The 23,515-nt window shown below is 40.2% G+C and overlaps 1 protein-coding gene across 1 annotated transcript in view; it reads left to right on the top strand.

Moving 5' to 3' along the window:
* Nucleotides 1–4,809: 4,809 nt before the first annotated feature.
* ppm1h (protein phosphatase, Mg2+/Mn2+ dependent, 1H) overlaps nucleotides 4,810–23,515 on the top strand; it is a 30,456-nt gene continuing 11,750 nt past the window's right edge. The window contains exons 1-3 of the mRNA XM_041037412.1: nucleotides 4,810–5,197; nucleotides 15,654–15,819; nucleotides 17,383–17,739. Coding sequence (XP_040893346.1) covers nucleotides 4,965–5,197; nucleotides 15,654–15,819; nucleotides 17,383–17,739 — 756 coding nt within the window. The 5' untranslated portion in view covers nucleotides 4,810–4,964. The remainder of the gene's footprint in view (nucleotides 5,198–15,653; nucleotides 15,820–17,382; nucleotides 17,740–23,515) is intronic.

Raw genomic sequence — 23,515 nt, 5'->3', positions numbered from 1 at the left:
CACTCACAAAATGTGACAGACTAACCTCTGTTGACCGTAGTGCACAAACACATCATACATACACATGCAAAGTAGGGGTTATGGAATGTTTGTGAAATATCTAGTATTGGTGTAAATTTGGTCTCCTACAATCCACCACCATCACCTTAGTTGTTTTTGTTTTTGTTTCTGTGTCATGCCAAACATTTGGCCTGTCCCACATTGAAAAGACATCACTACCCATCAAATATCCCCCAAAAATACTTATGCATCAAGTGCAGTAATAGTAGCAGCAGCAGCAGCAGTAGCTGTAGAAGTAGTACTAGCATTACTGCTACTACTAACAGATTTAGTGGAAGCACTTGTTTGCATTAAGCTGTTCGTCAAACACAAACAGTGTGATAAGCCTGCATAGTCATTGTCATGTCTCAGTATTTTAGATAAAAGACACAGATCAACTGAAACCAGCCTCTGTGCTCATCCAAACACAGGCTCACCACCTCCACATTTTCCTCTGCTACTAGTGTGTGTGGGCAGCCGTCTGTGTCCATCTGTGAGTCAGTCATCATCACCTGGACTAGCAGGCTGATGGCTGATCACACATATGCACATACTGTGTGTATGTGGCTGGTGAAGCCACCTTGACCCTGTCATCACTGTCATCATCCTGTGATGAATAGGACAGAGACAGAACTGGAGGGACATGACGTTCAGGGAGCTGACAAAAAAATAGAAACACCTTTTAATAGCATTCAGTAGAATTGCAGTTTTCACTAGTCTTCTACCATTATTGACTAACACTGCAACAATACGTAATCCATGAAAGTCCAATGGCCCTAATATCTCATGACGACATACTGCATTTCTAACAGAAAAAAAAAAACAGGAGCCAAAATTGGAGTTTCATGTACAACAATCTGAACTCACAATAAAAGTTAAATTGAATCAAGGTTGCTGACACAAACCTGAGTTACTAATTTGTACATACGATTTATCATGACTTATTTGCCCTTGGTATCTTTTCATTCACTTTCTTTAAGTGGCCTTGTCTTACTCACAGAACATTGCCAGTGTTTCACCATTCATCTTACACAGCAACTATTGGAAATTTATATTATGCTCTCTTCTCTTCAGAGGCTGCCTGCAAGCTACAGAACTGATTTTAAGGTGCTTCTCATTGTTTTCAAATCACTTCAGGGCCTTGATCAGATAATGACTTCCTCACAGTTATGTTTCTTATGGGTCATCACATTCAACTCACTTTCTCACATTAATTGTTTCTCACTCCAGAACTAAATCCTATGATGATTTAGTTCACATAGGCCCAAGACTGTGGAACAGTCTCCTCTAAACATCTGAGGGTATACACTTCTTCTGAAAAATGCTCAAAATGTAAATTTTGATGGGCTGCACTGAGAATGAGCTGGAAACTTCAGTTGTTCTGTATAAGGTTATTTCTTAAGGTGTTTATAACGTGTGCCTTTCAAAGGAAGGGTGACCCTTTTTATGATTTGGCTTCATTTTACAGAGATGTCTTACAAAACTAAATATTTTAGTTTTCATCTGGCCAAAAGAATGAAGACACCAAACAAAGTATGTGGACACCAAAGCATTACACTCATGTATGATTAATGAACATCCACTTTCAAATAAGGTTTTCACTCAGGACTTTGGGCCTGGCCCATAGTCAGTTTTTCAGATCATTTAAATGGTGTTTAATGGAGATGAGGTCAGGGCTACGTGCCGGCCACTCATGTTCCTCCACATCAAACTGGGAAAATCCTCTCTTTATGGACTTTGCTTTTTGTACAGAGACCCTGTCATGTTGAAACAGGAAGGGACCTTGTCCGAAGTGTTGCCATAAATGCAAAACATTTTCCCTAATTCCCTTAAAAACACAGTCCCAGACTAATAGTGTATCTGGAGAATATTCCAGATGTAAGAGAAATCATGAAAGGTAATGACTTTGGTGATACCCTGACTTTTCAAGTGTGGCACCAGTAAGTATAAAAGATCAAAAATTAATGACTGAATTCCTGTCTCAGATGTACTTTTATATTAACTTTAATACACACTTAACATCACTATGTTTCCATGAAATTCTTGTTAAAATAATTTATATTTAGTTTTGTTTACATGTCACCAGAATGCATGTTAGATCTCGACCCCTACGTGTTTATCAGTTTACTGGATTTCTGTATTATAGAATAGTCCAGGGACTCATTCAGTGCTCTAGTTAATTTTTACTGATTAGAGATGATTGTGTGTCCTGACTCAGGTAGACTACATCATCTCCTGCATCCCAGCTCACAGACTGGCTTGTTGTGCGTAATTAGGTCAGTGGAGCTGGCAAATTCATGAATTATTGATTAGACATCGTCTGCCAATTTGGCAACTCCACTTTCATTGGGGCTCATTCATTTTCACTGGAGACACTCTGTATAATCATTGAGCTCACAGTTTTAATGGGTGTGTAAGGTCATGAAGGCCGAAGATAATGTGACTGAATCGAAATTAGGTACAATAAACTTGTCTTGTTGTCTTCACAAAGCTACATACCATATATTGTGAGTAAAAAATAATTTCCCCCTTTACAACAAAGCATCATGCAAATTTATCACAACTGGTTTGCACCAGAAAATGGATGCATGTACAAGAGGAAGAGAAAAAGAAAATCACACAAAACATATATGGTTTTACATGTGAATTTCATATGCCAAAGTAAGTCAAATTGTATGTGAAATGTCTGGGTTTGGAGACAGTAGGGATTAATGGTAAAGTTCTGACCTGGGGCAACAGGTTTATCTGGTCATGCTTGACAAGAAATCTAAAACAAATAAGTAATTCTCACATAACTGGAGAATTATTATAAAGTACATGACTACAAAGAGATGGAACGAGATACGATAAAGAGCAGAGATTATGAATGAAAGACTTACAAACATGAACACAAAAGACTTTAACAAGGGCCTTAAATCAGTTATGCTTGTGATCATGATGTTAAACGTGTGCACTTCTTTTTAATGGTTGATCAGACATCAGCCAACTCTCAGTAGAGTCAAACAAAATTTGACAGCAACATTTTTTCAGTTCCCAGTTGAGTCTCGCTGTGCCAATATGTGACAGTCTTTCTATCATTACAAGCAGAGTGTTTTTTAAAAATCATTCTCAGACTCATGATTTTAAACGTCACCTTTCAACACTACCGGTCCATGAATAGAAAAGAGCCTGAGAGTCAGATCTGTGGGTTGGCTGGTCTGAAGACTGTGGTATTGTATAACAGATCATTTTGTGAAGGTTATGTCTCCAGAATACAGCTCTAAGTGTGTTTGTAAGTCCATGATGTCTAGACACGTGTCCTGGTGGGTTGGCTGAACTCCCAGCCAATCAGATTTCAACCGACTCCCAGGCCAGAATAAACTAGAACAAGAAAGAAAAAGGAGGGGGGAAAAAAATCAGGACTATGAAAGAAAACACAGAAACAACATAAAGTGATGCAATATTCCATGAAACTGCCCAGATGTGTCACATTTGCACTAATGTTTCTGGTTTAAACTTAAATCATTGTGGTGAATGCAGAATTTTTGTGTGTTATCTGATCTGATTTCTGTGAGCTGAATTCATTCCAGAGTCCAAACCTTTGCTGTAGTTTAAGTCCAGAGTTAGTCAGTTTGAAACTACAGTGAACTCCGTTTGAGGAAATGAGGCTGCCATAGTCAGTATCAAGGCTCAGATCCTGTCTTAAAACATGTTTAAACACACTTACGTTTTTTTTATTACTTGTGGATTATTTATTTATTATTATATTATTATCATTATTATCATGACTCAAGCTATGCTCCATATCACAAATTACCCATTTGACTTTCTCTTAATTCTTGGTTTTCCACTCCTCTTGATCACAATGGATGTTTTATCAGGTACAGAGAGCATGCCAAAGTCAGCTGACTACACTCACACTGTCTTCCTGTGTTTGGTTTGTGTGTGTGTGTGTGTGTGTGTGTGTGTGTGTGTGTGTGTGTGTGTGTGTGTGTGTGTGTGAGAGAGAGAGAGAGAGAGAGAGAGAGAGAGAGAGAGAGAGAGAGACTTTTATTCTTTCTTATTTTATGAGGGCAAATGTGTTGCATATGAAAAATAATTTTGTGTTTTAGTGAATTAGGATTATATCCAGCTGCTACAGAGGGTTGGTGGGGGTGGGAGGATCTGTTTTCTGTTTGGCAGCCTGGAGACACCAGGCCCTCTTTGACAGCTCAGGTACAGTTACAGTGCTTTATGGTCATTTTTGGATTTTGTCACCTTCATCAAATGAGAAAGGTAAGCCCAGTTTGTGTTACAGTAAGGGGAAAGATTACACAACATTTGGAGCTTTAATAAAGTCAGCAATTGCTGATTTTGCAGTTAATATTATTAGTTGCACATACAGCAGAAAAAAGAGGAAAAATAGAAAACACAAAAAACTAAACTTAAATTGTGATTAATGGGTGATAATTGTGTCTTAATGTGTATATTATGTGAATGTGACTTTCCAGCACATGGATCAGCCCTTCGATGGCAGCATCCCCGGCCGCGCTGCACCTTGCCAAGGAGCTAGACTCCGTCACTCCAGGATTACGCACCTTCGACCTCCGGCAACTACCGAGAGTAAGCTGCTCACTGAAATGCGACTGAGACCAAATCCACCAGCAGTAACCGGTTTGTCACATGACTAGTGCGCAGCGCTGCCCGCCTGTGTGTGTGTGTGTGTGTGTGTGTGTGTGTGTGTGTGTGTGTGTGTGTGTGTGTGTATCTGTGTGTGTGTGTGTGGTGCTTTTATTTCCGTGTTCACCGAGGGAGGGCTGAGCTGAGAGCTGAATGAGTTTCTGCGGCCGCTGTGTGTCTGCCTTTCACGCCGCGGAACTGCGTCGCTGTGCGGGGATCTGGAGGATCTGTCGGGCGGGGGGAGACTCACGCAATCGCATCGCCTGGACCCACGCTGCAGCAGGACCATGCTCACGCGGGTGAAATCGGCGGTGGCCAGTTTTATGGGAGGTATGATGGCTGGTGGTTCCAACGGAGACCATCCCGGCGGATCGGATCTTCCGCTGAAATTCCCGTACAGCAGACCGGAGTTTCTGGGACTCTCGCCGGACGAGATAGAGTGCTCGGCGGATCACATTGCGAGACCGATCCTCATACTGAAGGAGACCAAGCGGCTGCCGTGGTCCACCGGCTACGCAGAGTGAGTAACCTGTGGACTATGCGTCCATCTTTTCTTGCACAGCACACACAGCATCCTTGAGAAGTGAGCGCGTCCTTCCTGGACCACTGAGATCACTCACCAGGGCGTAAACACAAACACCAGCCGCTTTTATTATTTCGTGTTATTATGGCAGACTTCATGTGGAGCCTGTATAAAATAAAAATTGATAAAAGGTGCAGCAGCTTGCTTTTCCCCATGTATCCCCTCAGTATGCTACCTTACAATAATAAACATTACAGTTTTCCATGGGGTTGCCAAGACCTTAGAAATAATATATCTCTACCAAACATAAGGTCGCATTAAGCTCGTCCCTAAGGCCAGATACGAAGGCATTATTGTTGTGATGGGATAGTAGATGCAAAGATACCATAAAGTAGGCTGTGATAAGTAACTGAAAGCTTAGAGTGGGCATAGACTCATTGTAAGATAGGAGACCATGGTGCTCTCTTATATGATGAGATCAATAAAAAACTGCTCCTTCAGATAAGGTTTTCTTTTGAATATGAACATGCTTTATTGGTGTTTACCCATGAGGTCAGACAGGACAGCTCTCACAAACAGTCCCCAGCTTTTCCACTTTGTTACCTGTGTACATAGCCTGTATAGCCAGTAAAACCTGATTATATCCTTTAGAAGTCCTGAATAGCAGGTTTGCAGTATTTGCCCTGTCAGTGTTTGCTTTGTCAGACACTATCTTCCTCCTACTTGATAACTGAGACCAGGATTGCAGCCGGACCTAAGATCATCTGTTATATTATTGATATCACTTTAATCCATTTGGCTTCCTGCATCCTCCTGCCAAGGTGGTAATAAATCTTCTGTGTTGTACTTTACATGGACACATTATAAACAGCATTTATTGCAGCAGCTTGAGTCATGAAAAGCTAAGTTGCTACTCATAAACTGTGTGGAGTGCTGCTGCAAAAAAATGGCAGAACATGAGAAAATGCAGGCTTGGTCAGATATTTTGACTATTTCTAAGAGCAATAAACAGGAGAGGGAAATATGGAGTCAATAAATTTGCATGGAGGTAAGAGCAGCGTGCAAAGACCTGCTCTACACAAACAAACCAGTTTACTTTTCATTACATGTAGTTTACATTTACCTTTGACAGGACACAACTCAAAAATATAATCAAGTGCTGCTAAGAAAGCAGTGTCTCTTTCCTGAGACCACAGAATTACAATCACTTCCACTCATGCAGTCCCACATAAAGTATGTGTCTCGTAACTATAGAGGTCACTGGTCAGTCATTGAGGCAGTTGTGATCCTAACAACACAGTGTGTGTGACACAGTAGTGCCCTGAATTCATCATTTCACAAGTATGGGGTAGTTTGTTCTGTATTTTTCCCCTTGACATAAAGTTGTCTCTTCATGCCTTTGATAGGCTGTTATGATAGAGTGCCTGTTTCCTTGAGCTTAAGTGTTGAACCGATGGTGTTAGATGTTCAGTTAGAAGACTATGTGCACAAACCCTCCCTATCTTTTTGCATCTTATGTTTCAATGTTAGCCATCCTGCTGGGAACCAAATTAAGACGTGCAAACATTTGTTATCTCAAGTCAAATCTCAAGTCAACCCTAATCACAGGGTCAGGCTAGGGTTGGAAACATTGGTTAACTGTTTTATCTATAAAATGTCCTAAAATAGTGGGAAATGTCAAGCACAGAATCCTGGAGCTCAAGATGACGTCTACAAATTGATTGCTGTATATGGCCAACAATCTAAAACTGAAAGATAGCCAATTTCCTGTGAATTAAAACAGAGAGAAGCAGCAAATCCTAACATTATTTGTACTAATCAGTACTGAAAAGTACTGGTTATCAGTTCATTTTCTGATTATCAGCTAATTGATTAATTTACTGTTTCAGACCTCAAAGAGATCTATATGGTCTCTGCTTCTTATAGACTGAGGAAATCCTTTGAAATTGTTGGATTACGCCCTTCTCTATGCTTCCTCATGCTAATCTGCCATGAAGAATTTTTAATCTGAAGGCAGAAAAGAAAGGAGGATTCACTTCTGCATTCAGGAACCATCACCCACTCAAATATGTTCTAAAGTGGGTTGTGTAATTTGAGTTAAAAAGATAATCTTGATTTTTTTCCCTCTGAAACTCAACATATTTAAATGGGATACATAATTCTACAGGATCAGTTAAAATTCTGCTGCCTGGAAGTGTGTGTGCGTGCATATGTGCCACCTTGGCATAGCATCAGCCAGGACTACATACAGTCCTGGCTGATACCATACAGGGGGATTTGTCAACAGCTGGCTGACCAGCAGCAGGCTCTGTTGTTGCGAAGTGTCACTGCCAGCAGTGAAAACCTGAGCCCATATGATATGATGTGATCCATACAGATCTACTCAGGAGGGTTAACAGGCTCAGATACCAGTGGATCACTCTGAAAAAAAAAACCAAAGATACCTATAGTGCATCTGAGTATTTGGTGGGTACAGCTTATCCCCTGGCATTGTGAAGGGCTCTTTTGCCTGATGCTATAATAAAGTTATTGCTTTAAAAAAACTTTTTTACATACATAGTAGATCGCTAAATACGCGGTAGATATGTCTATCTATATTTGCAAGCAGTTACTTTGTTGCCCACTGCCATGCCATAGGTGCAGCTCTAGGGATGGCAATGTTGGTCCACTAGTTTGGCCCAGACAGAAATATCTCAACAAATATTGTAGAGATTGGAAGCTACACTGAAAAAAATGTTTTGTTGAATTTACTCAATTTTAATGTTGAAAGTGGTTGCACGCAATACATTCATCTAAATCTAGACATATTTTTTAAGTTGGCTGTACTTAATATTTTTGAGTAATTTCAAATAAATTATATAAGTATTTTCAGCACAAAAATTCTGAGTATTTGTTACTCTGATTTCCTTAGTAATTCTAACTAAACCCATGTTTAATTTACTTAAATTCTGGTTAACTAATTTGTTATTGTGCTTTAAATTAAATTGTTTTATTCTACATATGTAAAATATTTTGATTCAATTCACATTTTTATTTAAAACAATCAAAATGCATATGTAGATGTTGGGGTGGCCGAGAAACCCAGTATACAACAATGAGTTGTGGCAGTCTGGAGCAATTCCCAATTCCATTTTATTTGAAAATAAAATGGAATCTTGTTCAAAAACTTCACAGTAAAAAATGCACATTGGGCCAACCAGAAAGATAAAAGTAAGCAAAAGGGGGGGGGGGTTCTCAAGAGCACTTCTCAAGAAGAATCAAAATAATACACAACGAAAGAATTCACTCTAAACTGCTTTTCAGGCTATGCCCTTAAAGTTTGGGCCCATGGCAGGAGCTATAATCTGGAGCTGTGTTCAGGAGCTGTGCTTCTCTCCTTTAGGCTCCGGCCACCACAGCCTCCTCACTTTTATACTGGTGGACTGCACCAAGAAATCAATATCAATTATCTCTTCCAGCACACTTACAATAATCCCAATACTAAATAACATATTATCAAATAGAAGTTCAGTTAAACTTACTTTAAAAATACACATTTCTTTTTAAACAAGATACTTATACTAGTTATTTCGCCACAAAAGACAAAACACCGCTTCCAGTCTACCACACTTGGTTTCTTCCCCTGTGAACCCCCCTATTTAACCAAATGGACCGCTCCAGCTCAGGTTTGGCTGTTCCTGGTCTGACAGAGGAAGAAGTGCAACAAAGGAGACAGGTCAACAAAATTCAAATTCAATAAATCAAATACACGATCACAGTGTGACTTCTCTCCTTCACCCCCTCCTCCAAATGTTCATACCACACACATCACCACCAGCACTTCACACCAGGATCAACATTCTGATAAACTCTACCTGAGAAAGAGCACATGTAAGGCACATGTGTAGCACATGTGCCTTACTTTAGTGCACGGGGTCTCCCTTTGACAGTAGCATAAAACAATTGCTTTTATCTTTCTGGTTGGTCCAATGTGCATTTTTTACTGTGGAGTTTTTGAACAAGACTCCATTTTATTTTGTCAAATAAAATGGAATTGGGAATTGCGCCACAACTCATTGTTGTATACCGAGTTTCTCGGCCACCCCCACATCTACATATGCATTTTGATTGTTTTAAATAAAATTGTGAATTGAATTAACATATTTTACATAATGTAGAATAAAACTAATTTAAAGCACAATAACAAATTATGTAACCACAATATCTGAATTACATAATGAATTTAAGTAAATTAAACATGAGTTTAGTTAGAATTACTAAGGAAATACAAAAAAGTAACAAATACTCAGAATTTTTGTGCCGAAAGTGCTATAATTTATTTGAAATTACTAGTACAACCAACTTAAAAAATATGTCTAGATTTAGATGAATTTATTGCGTGCAACCACTTTCAACATTAAAATTTAGTAAATTGAATGAAACATTTTTTTCAGTGTATACTGACTCTGACTTTTCCCACCATAGATTGGTGGATTGGCTGGAAATTTGGTTCAGACATTCATGGTGCCCAGAGGATGATTCCTAACTTCTATGATGATCAAAGATGATTTGGCACAAAAGGTTGTAGAGACATTTATGATGTGTGTGTTAAGTTTCTTACAGGCTAAACATCATTGTAAGCATGTTAGCATGCTGACATTAGCATCTAGCTCAAAGCACCACTGTGGCTTAGCACACACTCATGGAGCCACTGCCAGGGCCGTAGGGTCTTAGTCCTGTATAGACTTACTAGATATAACATACTAGAAATAACATGCATGGCATGCATGACTTCCTAACAGCAATACAAAACCAATGCTTTGATTTGCACCTTCACATTAAAGGATACATTTGAATTAGTTTCGTAGATTTTGGTAAATATTATACAATTACAATCAGATCTGAGAAACAGTTCCTTTTTCACTTTTTGTTTCACATCACATTGTAAAATGTGTAAGATCATGTAGGATGAACAGCCCCAGTGCTTCTGTGTCTTTTTCCCCCTCATACCCCTCTCTGTCTGTGAGCAGGCCTCTCTGAGCTTTTCAGGGTTATCCAGGTTATTGAGTTGCTCTCATTGGAGACAGGAAGAGATTCTGATGCACCGTCTCTCTGAGTGGGTGCACTGTCAGGTCCAGTGAGCATGATCATTTGAATGGATCAGTGAGTACTGCTCACTTTCTCTTGTGTCACCCTTTCTTCTACAGCACACGTACATGCCTCCGTTTTGCAGACAGGCTACATTTACTGCAGCTGTTCTTTCTGGCACTGACTGCTAGTTATTCTCGTGTTGTGCAGTGCTGCCATGTTGCATGGTTTTTGGTGTTTCTAAAAGCAGAAGAGATGAAGAAAACTCTGCTCCTCATTTCACCTTCAGTGGCATTTTACATTTATGCAGGTTTGCTCTCTCCAGAAAGTCTCTTCAGTTTTGGAGGGGTTCACCCTGCTGTGACCATGTCCATTCACAAAACCGAAAATGCAAAGGCATATATACCCAGTGGCCACTTTATTATGTACCATAATTGAGGTCATAGCTAATGGTGCTGCTCATTTACTTTTTAGAGCAGTGGTGTCCAAACTGTTCCACAAAGGGCCGTGTGGCTGCAGGTTTTTGTTCCAACCAATCAAGAGCACACAGTTTGACCAATCAACTGTCTGAAGCCCTATATCAGTTGATTAAATGAGTCAAGTCTGGTGTGCTGCTGCTTGGTTGGAACAAAAACCTGCAGCCACACGGCCCTTTGTGGAACAGTTTGGACACCTCTGTTTTAGAGGGAGTGAAGGTGGGACAAAAAGTATGAATGCAGTTTGCATAAAACGCAGCAGGCCCTAATCCCTCTGTTCAGTGGTGGAATAATTATGCCAGAGCTAGTTCTTTTCTAAAATGGCTTGTAGAGGAGGTTTGTGAGAACCCCTTCATCAAAATGAGAGCTCCAATTTTGATGATGGAGCAGCAGTAACATGGTCGAAATGGGCTTCACCTTTTGTTATCTCCTCCACTTTTTTCCTCATCTTCAACTCCTCCAACTTGAAGAGCAGAAGAGCGTCACAGGACTGACAGAGCAATGAATAAGTAGGGACAAAGCTTTCCCACTGACCCAGTACCAATAACGCATACCCCTGCAACCTCAGCAGCAGTCCGATCAATGCTTAATCAATATGCGTGTCTGTAAGCTAAACACTACTAGCACCACCACTGTACTGTGCGCTGTATATATTGGCTGCAGGTCAGCAGACATGTTTGTGTAAGGGCATGTCAGTGCTGTGCTTTGGCTAGAAGGCAGAAAGCTGGCATACTCAGTGTTAAACTCTGTGTTGAGGGAACAGAGACAAGAAAGACTGACACAAATTGTAAACTCTACAAGCACGCCATGAATATGTATGTTGGCCATTTTTATTGGAGGGTTTTTTTTTCAGTTTTTTCTTTGCATTTGTAATATTTTCCTATTGTAAAGGAGCTAAATAAAGTCAGCGTTACACTCGTCTGTGGAGTGGAAGCACATGAGCCGCTCCTCATGCGTACAAAGCGTCCCAGTGCTCAGTCACATGATTCAGCACATGTTCTTGTGTCGTTTCTGCTACATCAACACAGCACACTGGTCTGAGGCAGAAGCAATAGTAAAGCTGTTTCAGTTCATTTCCGACTTTGCTTATTGTGGTGCTAAAATATGAGTTACCATCGAACAAACTGTGAAATGCACCACCATAATCACTTCTTTATCATCATCTTAAATGATCTGTTGGTCCTTTTTGCTTTTATTTGATTAAACCCATAAAAGAAGATTGGAACTGAGTGCTGCATGAATGCAGAAATTCAGTTACAGGCACTGCAGTGATTCAGCAACTAACCCAAAAAGCTATAATTACCTGTGTTTTGTGAACAGTGTGTTTGTCGTAGTCATAACTTTCAGGTCAGTTTTTCCATAATTTGGTATTGCCTCAGAGCAAGAGGGTCACTTTTCAAAATGGAGAAAAGTATTAGCCTCTAGTCTATTATTTCAGTATTGTTGCATTTAGGGCTGTACTTTCTTTACAGATTAAACTGCATATCACATTTACAAAATAACAAATTAACTGTTCAGTCCATAAAATGTCCAAAAAAAAATGTGGAAAATGCCTGTCAGATGGTCCCAAAGTCCAACATTTGTCGGACCAAGAACTCACAACCCCTGACTAATTGTTTCACCACTACTTGCATTTTGAAGTATAATGGGAATATGTAAATTTATAATAACATAAGATCCCCAAAATGGTCTGGAGGTTCCTGATAACATCTCTGGGGGAAAACTTCACAGCAAGTGCCAGTGAGAAGGAAAGTCCCAAAAACCAAAGAAGGAGCGCTGTAGATTACAGCTCTGTCAGGGTAATTAAGGTCATGCCATTGTCTCAAATGTGAAGAACTGAAATGAGGTAACCGAATATGACAGCCCTGCTCTCGGACACAGCTCATGCCTTGGGGTGTGGATGGCTTTTCCTCTCATATCAGAGACGAAAGGCTTGAAAGCTGAACTGTTGTTAATCTTGTGATCTTCCAGGGTCAAATGAACGTCACTCCCTGCGGTGCTTTGGTCTCAGACACGCATGATGGTGCATGAAGTTTGTGTCCTCTATTCATCATCATATTAAGTTAGGGAATGGAGTTATCCATTAACAAGGTCTCACACACATACACATACACTGTAGACTTCACTTGAGCATATCATCTCTTCATAGACTGATTTTAAAAGCTTATAGGAAAACTCCAGCTGTGTACTTGAGAGCTGGCAACTCTCTTAATGTCAGACACTTATAAATTCACAGCACCCATTTTACGAGGTCTGTGTTCATTGGCTGTTTAACGTCAGGGTTTGACTTTGTGACAATGCAGCCTGTGAATGCAGTGATATAAAGCAGCTGATTCTCAGATGTCAAACAGTGGAGCTTTTTCCTTTGTCCTTCCATTACCCCACAGTTAGAATGTAATCAACAGCTAATGTCAACCAAGTATTTACTGTGATTAATTATCCATCTCAAGCGGGTTTCAAGTCTCTCCAAGTTGATTTTAAAAGTGAACTAAAACCAACTGTTTCCGGGAAGGGTGGATAAACATTTGGTGTGCAGTGCTGTACAATGAACCTGAAAAACTTGGTTCTCTGTATTTTTATAATGTAAAATAAAAGTTGTCCATCTTGTTCTTTACATGTCATTTTGCTTTATGGAAAAAAAAACTCTCTGACCTGAATGTTCAGAGCCATTTTCATAAGCTATTTTCACAGCAGACATTTTGACTTGTCATAGTAGCAAAAGCACAGGTGAAACTACTAACTTTAATGATGGGTCCTGTCTAGCAATTACTGCAGCACAGCAATAGCTAAGGTTATTTGCAACACCTGTGTTTGACAGGTCAAAATGTCTGCTGAACAAAAGGTCTGTTGAACTCCAGTTTCACTTTTTCCCCTTGCTTGTGTTTGCTCCCCTGCAATGCCTCAAGGTACCCCGCAGGCTGGGAACCACTGACTTGCAGTAGGAAGATGAAAACAGAATTTCCAAGCTTTTAATGGTGTTTACTTTGTGGTAAACAAGCAAGCAAAGCCACACGTATGGTCCTTTACTGTATAGGGCAGGGGTGGGCAAACTGTTCCACAAAGGGCCGTGTGGCTGCAGGTTTTTGTTCCAACCAAGCAGCAGCACACCAGACTTGACTCATTTAATCAACTGATCTCAGTCTTCAGACAGTTGATTGGTCAAACTGTGTGCTCTTCACTGGTTGGAACAAAAACCTGCAGGCCCTTTGTGGAACAGTTTGTCCACCCCTGGTATAGGGTGTCACGTTTATTTATATTTTTATAATTTATATTGTGTCCATTGTGTGGATTTACTGATCCATTACATTATATGAAGATTAAAAGGATTGAATCAAGTGCAGATGTGGCTTAGAACATTATTCAGGTGTTGTTTTATACACCAAAAAAAAAAATCAGTCAAGGTTTAAATAAAATATGTGTGACATGTATATACACATCTTCATTTTTTTGAGGTTTTACTTCATTCATGTACTCCATCATGTGCTGATGTGGGCCTGCATCTAACTAGTTATTTATATTGTAAGTTAACCTGTTGATTATTTGAAAAAAAACAAAAAAACAACTTCAATAATAATTGAATTTCTCAGTCAGTCAGTCATTCTTCATATTTACTGTACATAATGAATGTAATATCTGGATGACTGTGTGGGCAAATTAAGCGTTTCATTTACACCCTTTCTTATTGACACACTATAGGGAGTATGCTAGCTTTTAGGGTGGGCAAGTGGTGAATAGCACATTGTGTAAGACACCAATTAAAATCAATCTTCCTGAGTGAAGGTCTGCCCAGTCAATATCCTGTCAGTTTTACAACCCACAGTGTTTTCTTAGCTGGAGACAGAGGATCTCTGCTCTGCATGTTCATCCCTGTGACCAATTAGGATTATTTATATACGATCCTCCATAGGGAAGTAATCATGACTGCCTCTCACATCGCAGATGACTGAGAATAGCTTGACTTGATGTATATCTTATCATATGTTGACAGAAGGTGCATACAAGTAAAAAGGGACAGAATTTCCACAGAAATAGGTATATTTATATTTTGCATTGCTAATTCAACCTTGTGTGCTTTAATTTCTTAAGCTACTACAGTATGCGCACAGTTTTAATAGGGTCACTGTAGACCAAACATCTCCTACGGTGTGGCTAAATTAAGAATGCCTGGAGAATTGTTAAACAGCATGCGCTCGTCTATGACTACAGCAGCTCACAGCAGCAGCGCACCATCTGCCAGGTGTTGTATAATACGGTATTTATGTGTCTTTCTGTCCTCTGCCCTACATGCGTGGGACACAGATTGAAATGTGTATTTAATGTTTGCGTCTCTGCTGACTTTAATTCACCTTATCTCACTTAGTTTATTGCAGAAACCCGCTGTCATGAAGGCAAACTGTTACACAGAAATTAAGTTTGGAAGGGTTTAGTTGTCCTAAGAACGTTGAATGAAATAATGAAAGGTCATCTTCTATCCCCTGTGTCAACTGGACACATGGGATAGCAAGAATCCCTTAGATTATCTGCAGTTTACCATCCACCAACATTCAGGAGATTAGTATCTCAGCAACAATAAATGCAGGGAGGCACAATCACATTGGCGACATATCTGTTTGTAAACTGTGTTTGTTTCTGATAGAGGGATGTACTTGAAGTGATGTGAGTGAAGATGACAACTCATGTCTTGGAAATAGCTCATCCCTTAGGCTTTGTCAGGAATTCTTTAAATATTCTTTATATTAAATGAAATGAAGTGCTATATCAAAGCATTATTTTCTATTTTTCAAGAAAATTATATTTCACACTTATACCTTTTTATATCACATATAGTACACACATCATGCCCATTGAAGTGAATGAAGTGAATGGCTTAAGTCCACCTTTTTCTGCCCTGTTATCTCCTCTCTGTGTAGGGTGATCAATGCAGGAAAGAGCACATTAAATGAGGACCAGGCCTGCTGTGAAGTGCTGGTGGTCAAAAGGAGACCAGCAGGAAACTGCACACCCAACCGGACCCCCTTGACCCGCAGGAGGTCTTCCCTGCCTAACGGAGAGGGCCTGGGCCTCCGGGAGAACTTGGTGAGTCAAACTGATGGGAAGTTAAACCAACAACTTAAATGATATTTTAACAAGTGAAATGTTAAAACACTTCACAGACTGGGAGCTTCTACATTTTAGCATTCACTCAGTAATGAAATCCAGGTAATGTTAAGAGTGAATGCAGCATATTGACACTTAATTCAGTTAATGACAATGGTGCTGCTGTCAGTTTTTGCTACAAGGGTAAAAAAAAAACAGCAAATCCACCAAATATTGATATTTATCTCTTGTGCTTCACTTTGTCTCTGTGATTTTGACATGCACGCTGTGATTTCTGTATTTCCTCATCGCACAGTTCTTTTAAAGCACTTTTGATTTCCAATGGCAATATTTATCTATATAAAGTAAAACTGCTGCTAAAATTTCCTCTCAGCCCACCAGCACTTTACTCAGGCCCAGCCAGAGCCTACAGCAAACTCATGCAAGTACCTCATGACTCATTACTGCAGTGATACTAGACCAATAAGAGTAGTGTAGTGCTTTTCTAGTGCTGTTTGCTTCTGTCATCTTGTATATATAGAAAATCAGAAAAGCTTTAGTGTGTGCAGGAATATGTGCAAGCAATGATCTACTCTCACTGACCAGAAACATGCAGTATAAACCCTGTCCCTGCAGAAGAAGTCATCTCTTCCCTTTTTTCACTTCACATATGTGTGATGGCATAATGAGATGAATACAGCTCAAACCAACCTCATGTTAATATGAATTATATTTAACTTAATTACTTATAGTGGATTTAAATTGGTATCTAAGAGATTTTGAAAAAGCACGGCCGCTGTTTCCAGGAAGGCGGAAGATCATAGAGATGCTGCACTTTTTGAAGGCGGAAAACTCAAAGGTGTGTGATGAATGAACCACATCACAGGAGACTTTGTCTATAAACATTATGTGGGAGGAGGCACTTTGTAGATGGATACGCAGGACAGGACAGTATCCAGTTTTGGAACATACAGCTCTTCATGCCGGGTCTGTTAAAACCTGTAAATTGATTTGATGCCAGAGGAAACATTAACATCATAGTAGAACATGTTCATCCATCCATGGACATCCTGCACTCCCAAGAGGAAATGTACATTAAGATCAGAAGATGTCATTGAACTGACCGCTGCAGTGCCCTGAAACCCTTCCCACTGAACACCTATGGGGCACATTTGAATGCAGTTTCTGTCGAAAGGAGCTTTCACCCATTAACGCTGAGTAATGTTTCCTATCTGAGTCTCTCCCGTGGTTTGTGGCAGCTGGACTCAAGTCCTAAAGGTGGTCCAGTGTGGTATTAAACAGGGTTTTTGTATCCTTCTGGTCACTGACAGTATACATCACTGGTTCCCAAATTTTTTGGTTTGTGACCCTTTACACAACATCCACTAGTGACCTCCCTGCACAGATTGCAAACTATATGTCATTTGTGAGCGGGTTCTTATCAGAACCTGGAATAATGAATGTGCTGAAAGCGGGAGTGTGGGGGTCAAATAAGACTTTTCCTCACACTGGTGACACAACTGACAGAAATGAAGCTGTGTTTGACTCTTATTCTGTTTTCAGGACAGTGCTGAAGACCTAACCTTCCACTACTGGGCTTTGTTTGATGGCCACGCTGGCTCTGGAGCGGCTGTAGTGGCCTCCCGCCTTCTCCATCACCACATCGCCCTGCACCTTCAGGAGGTAATGGAGATCCTCTGCACTCCGAACCTGCAGCCCCCAACATGCCTGGGTGAGGAACCTATCAATCACCACCTCACCCCGACATCCCAGCGCGCCCTTACCAGGGCTGCCTCTCTCCGCGGTGCTGTAGGGGCTCCAGGTTCACCCAGCACCCCGCCCACACGATTCTTTACTGAGAAGAAAGTTTCACATGAAAGTCTGGTGATCGGAGCCATAGAGAATGCCTTCAAAGACATGGTAAGAGGCATGTGCTTGGTATAAATAAGAAATATGAAAGTTGTTCATATAATGCGCTGACCTGTTTGCAAAGAAGATCTTAGCTTAACTTTCCAATGTGAAATGAAAATACTTCACACACAATTTAAAGTACAGAACAACACAAAGTTCATTTGGTTCTACTAATTCTCTTGCACAAAGAAAAAGTAAATATACTGTCCCTTATTCTGTTCTTGTTGAAAGGTTCACTGCTCATGTCCACATTGAGCCCATTTACTGCACAATTAAATAAACCTTTATAACAAATTCTTTACAGAATGTCAAACCTGCCATTCATTTACACATGTCTCAGTTGCTGTGCACACACTTACTTAACATCCATTAAACTAACAGTCATTCCCTTTAGGGTTAAAAGATGGCAAAAAAAAAGCGTTTCCTTCTTCATAAGGAGCTGTGCATGTAGTCAGCTTGAATTACAGTTCAAATTGTGGCAAGTTGTCACGATGGAAAAAACAAACTTCATCCAATGGTTCAGCTGCATCCAAACTTCATCCAACTGCATCCAATGAAGCTCCTCAAACTACTGCTTCAGCACAATCTGCCCCTCTGCTGTCCATCTGTGTGCATGTTCCGAACAGTAGAAGAAGATAAGCTGTATTTAGTGCTCAAAGCCTTGAAGTAGTTTAGATATTTAGGTATTTACTGTACTGGTGTAAGTTGATATGAACTCGTCTGGACTGTCATTCTCTTCCGGCAGCCCACAGAAGTGAGTAGGTGTCTTACCAGCTGGGCGAAGGCGATGAGGTGCATAAAGTTGAGGTGTGATCACACGCAGTAAACTGTACGAAAACTCTGATAACAACACAGACACTTACACGTGTACACTCATGTACCATGTACCTTTTCCAAATTCATAATGTATGACTTTTCTTCTCAAACAGGAAGCACATGGCATCAATCAGTCAGTCAGTCAGTCAGTCGGCAAACAGCCTCAGAGCCTGGAGAAAAGATGCAATCTTTCCCCTCTAGCTGCTGCAGGTCACACACACTCCCCATCTGGCTGTGCTGTAAGTGGATGCTGGAGACTTAACTCATGCAGAGGCCAAGTGGTCAAGACCGGAGCCAATCAAAACAGTGCAGGGCCTGCATGACTGGCTTTGAGAGGGACAGGTCAAAGGTCACTGACCTCAGTTTCAGCATCAGGGTTTTGATCAACATTCTCTGCTATGTTTGTCCTTGGCAGGGTTACGAAAGAGTAATGATCTTCTGTACTGTGACAGTGAGAGGCTAAAGTAGTGAATACAAAGTTAAAAACTGAAGCAATATGGCAAATACAGAGGCACCTGTGGGATAAAAGAAAAAAAAACATGAAAATGTATTCTTGTATACTTGTTATCTTGTCTTGCTGTTGTAAACCCCACCCGTCTAGCCTTGAAAGTAAGATAACACAGACGCTCTGAATGATCTCCCAACAATGCTTGACCCATGTCTACACATCACATATTCTTTGCTAAAAGCTAACATTTGTTTTGTGGGTGAGATCACTTAGGGAGGTTCAATAAGATCTTGATGGAGGGCAGAACAGATCAGTCCCATTAGAAACTGCAATTAACCCTGGTGCTTCTACCTTTTAATCACTAGGTGGCAGTGTGCAGTTAACTATTTTTACCTATTTTAACTGTCTTGCCATTAAAAAAGGAAATAGCACTGTGCATTTGTGTCTGTGTGTATGTGTGTGTAGGTGTAACTAAAGCTTGTATATGGTTGGTCTGTTGTGAATTTTTTTGGTTAGCGATAAGATCATTTTCTTCCACAGATTCATGAGGATTGTGTTTGAATGTGAATTGAATTGAACTACTGTTTGACAGCTTTGTGCTGCCACAATAAAATTTAATAAAATAGCATGGCAGTAATCAGAAAAAATACATAGTTTCTGAGCAGGAATCAGATCATAGGGTATTAAAATAATGGTCTACTTCTTACCCACAGAACATATTCTCACTTTACATTACAATAATATCTTTTTTTTTGCTCTTTTTCCTTCTCTATCATCTTTTTTTTGAGATAAATGTATCTGCCCATGACTCCTAGCAATCAGTAAACATCTATGTCTCCCTCTGCTTCCCCTCTCTCCTCTCATATGCCTCTCCAGCTTTTTATCCAGCTCTGAATCTGCACTTTTTACCCTCCTCTCTTTCTTAAAGGGGGAATTTACTGAAATCCACCATTTCAGGCACTGCAGCTAGTGTCACATCATCTTTCACTCTCATATCTCAAATCTCAAACCTTACAGCTACAAAACTGTTTAATGGTGGTCTAAAGTTTTTATTCAGAGAGCAATATTTTAAATCATATATTGATTGTTGGGTGTTTTACTAATTTGTTGTCCCAGGTGGAAGCTGTAGCATTTTTTTTCTCTCACCTATGGGCTCTGATTACAGCACCTCCTTTCCTTTACAGCTGTCATTTATTTTAATTTGAGAAATCATTACAGCAAAAATTAGATGCAGTCTGGTTCAAATGATAGACATTTCTGCTTGGAACAAAAAAACTGTCACTTCCACTCTTACTGAGTGACTACCCAAAAGCCGATTCTGGCAGAATCTCACCCCCAAAAGCCCCTCGTCTTATTTTTTTAATGAAGCTCATTCTTTAAGAAAATGGGAAATGTCAGAGAATCTTGGGAGGGTTTGTCACTCCAAACCTCTGTCTCAGAGTTCACTGAGCCTCTGTATCTTATCAGTGGGATCCGCCTTTAATTCTCCTTTGACACGACTCACTGCATTCCTGTGAAAGCGGTCTGTTTGTGTGGAGTGGCTGCTCAGGCCCGATAAACACTCATGGATGTGTAAACATCCAAAAAAAAAAAAAACAGCATGGAGCTCAGAGACAGTCTTATCATTCTGAGCTGTTTGTTGGGCCAGAGCAGAAACAGGAGATGCACTGGCCTCATATGACCCTCCTCAGACCCTCAAGGCATTTAGCCCCTGTACCTGAGCCTGTTTCACATCTTACCACCGTGTGAGTGTGTTAGAGCTCAATTTATGCTCAATTTATTTATTTGGGTGATCAGGAATAGGAAACATCTAGCACTATATAATAATATAATAGTATTTACCACTTCATATCGTTTGTATGATCTGTACAAAAAAAAACAAAAAACAGAAACCTCATCAGCGTGTGGTTGCACAACAGAGGAGGTTGTGGTTGTAAATAGAGGAGACTGCAGGAAGTCAGTGCTTCTGTCCAAGAAATAGTCTGGCACATAACCCTGTGTAAAACTACAGTGTGTTGTCTTTACATATCAGGTTTTTTTTTTTTAATTAAACAAACAAGACTTAATGTTTATCAGTGAGCTGTTAGGTGCTGTTAGGCAGACCTGCAAGCCTTCTCCCCTTTTACAGTCTTTGTGCTCATTTAGCCAGCAGATGGCTGTAGTTTCATATTTAGCATCATTTCATGTCTTCTCATTTAGCTCTTTGCAAGAAAGCAAATAAGCGAGTTTTGCAAAACGTCAAACCTATAATTACTGACCTCTAATTAAAGTGTGTGTCAGTGTGTTGGAAAGAGCCAGGCCAGCTGTTTCCTCCAGCTTCCAGTTGTGCTAAGCTAAGCTAATTGCCTCCTGGCTTCAGCCGTGACAGACCTGAGGCTGGTATTAATCTTCTCTCGCTCAGACAGAGAGCAAGTAAGCGAATTTCTCAAATTACACTATTCCTTTTTGATGTTACTGTTCCTAATTTTTTAGCATGAGGTATGTTTTTGTTAGATGTCAGCCTTCCTATAAATGCATTTCTTGTGTTTTTTGTTGTGTGGTATGAGGAATAGTCAGCACTAATCGTTCAGTCTAGCTGTTCACTTTCCACATTTTTCTGCTGAAAAAAGTTGCCAGGACATTGGTTTAACTCATAGTATGAATATTGACAGTCACAGAGTCAAGGTATGTGACTGTGTGTTGGCAGAGGGTTATAGTTATAAATAGCTGATTTTTGAAAAGATTTTGCCCAAAGGTCCTTCTTGCCCTCAAAAACAACTGCTTTTGCTAATTAGTTAAAAATGATTAATTCAGTTAATTACCTGTCTTGCTGTCCATCATCAGAGTTTTCCATCCTCTGCAACCTCTATTTCAGCCATTGCCGTTCTCTGAGTTCATTTTTCTGTTCCTGTAATTAGGTCTGTTAGCTTTAGGCTCACTCATTCATTCTGCAGGCACATGAACCAGGTAACATTGCAGATACAGAGAATGTTTCTTCCTGGCCTGATCTGTAGCTCCCATGTCATACAGTATGACATGTAAACAAGAGCAGGTTTTGGCATGGCAACAAGTTTAACCTCCTCTTTCTTTGGCAAGTGTTTCAGTTAGAACATTGCTGTGACACTGTGGTGGCCTTCATGACAAAAACATGTTACATAAAATTGCTCATTCACAGACTTCGAAACACCTACTCACATCTTTGTGAGTTTTTAGTTTGTCTAACATAACTTTGTAGCGTCTAAAAGGTTAACAACAACTACATTCAGATGGTTGTTTGGATGAGAGATTCTTCTTCTTTTTTTTTTCCATTTGTTTTTCCTTGGAGCTCCGTTCAAATAAAACTGTCACTACATTAAGATACAGTTAATGTAGTTTGGTCGAGTGAGATGTGTGGGTGTGTGCTGCATGATAGTTTCTGTGTATGTCTATGCTGTACTTAAGTGTGTCCCTGACTTTTGTCCTGAGTATATTCAAGTGGATTTCTTCAGAATTATTGTATAAATATAATAAATTCTGCTTCAGCTGTCCTTGTTGCTAGAGTGGCAGATTTTCTTTATTTGCTGGATGATTACTTTATTTACAGTCACTTTTATACTGGCTAATGCGGTGATGTGAGACTCGTGTGAAATCGGGCAATTCCCGATTTGTTAGTCCTACTTCGTGCTTTCTTCCAGAAACCATTTTTACATTAGACCGGCAGTTTAGTAGAATGAGATGTGTATGTCTTAGCGTTGTATGTCTCTGTCTCTCTCTGCCTGTTGGGTATTTAGCTCAGTTGTTTGAGTTCTCCTGGCGGAAGTGGAAAGGAGAAAGGTGTAGATGTTTATGCAGGCATTTTCATTATTAAATACTTTGCCTGCAGCAAGAGGTATTGGATACAGTGGGGATAAATATGTATGGCTTGCTATGGATTCATAATTCAGCCAGGGTCATATTTGCCCACCCATCCCCCACCCCACTGCCTCACTCTACTCACACACACAAGTATAGTATCTGCCCTTTATACTCCTTCATGCCCTCTCACTCCTGAGAAATGTGCTGCTTCTTCAAGCAGCAGCAGTGGAGTGTGTGTCTGTGTTCTGTTCCTGGAGAGGAGGGATTCAGAAACACACACATACATAGCACACGCACATACACACATGCAGAAATGTGTATATACACATTTGCAACCAGATTCACACACACATCCGTCTTTCATCCAGATACAAACGCACACATATTTATGGACTCAGTGCATGCACACACTACAGTCCACTGCTGTTCCCTATCAGAGATGAACACATACGTACACTTATTGTAAACAGTTGTATTTAGATGAAGGTCGTCAGCAGCCGACGACGGACACCAACATTTTTCTTCCCACTCAATCTGTTAATAGTGATGGAGGGATGTGAGGGAAGCGCCCGTGGGGTCATCCATTTTCCCAGTATAACTTCCTTCTTCTGTTCTGCGATTAAAGGCCCACGAGGAGCTGTTAACCGCAGACCAACGACAGCCAGAGAGAGCAAAGAAGGGTTAAACCAAGTGTTAGCAGCTTGGTTC

Source organism: Toxotes jaculatrix, chromosome 5 (genome assembly GCF_017976425.1).
Source record: "Toxotes jaculatrix isolate fToxJac2 chromosome 5, fToxJac2.pri, whole genome shotgun sequence".
NCBI classification, from domain to species: Eukaryota; Metazoa; Chordata; class Actinopteri; family Toxotidae; genus Toxotes; species Toxotes jaculatrix.
This window is presented reverse-complemented; position numbering and strand designations above follow the sequence as displayed.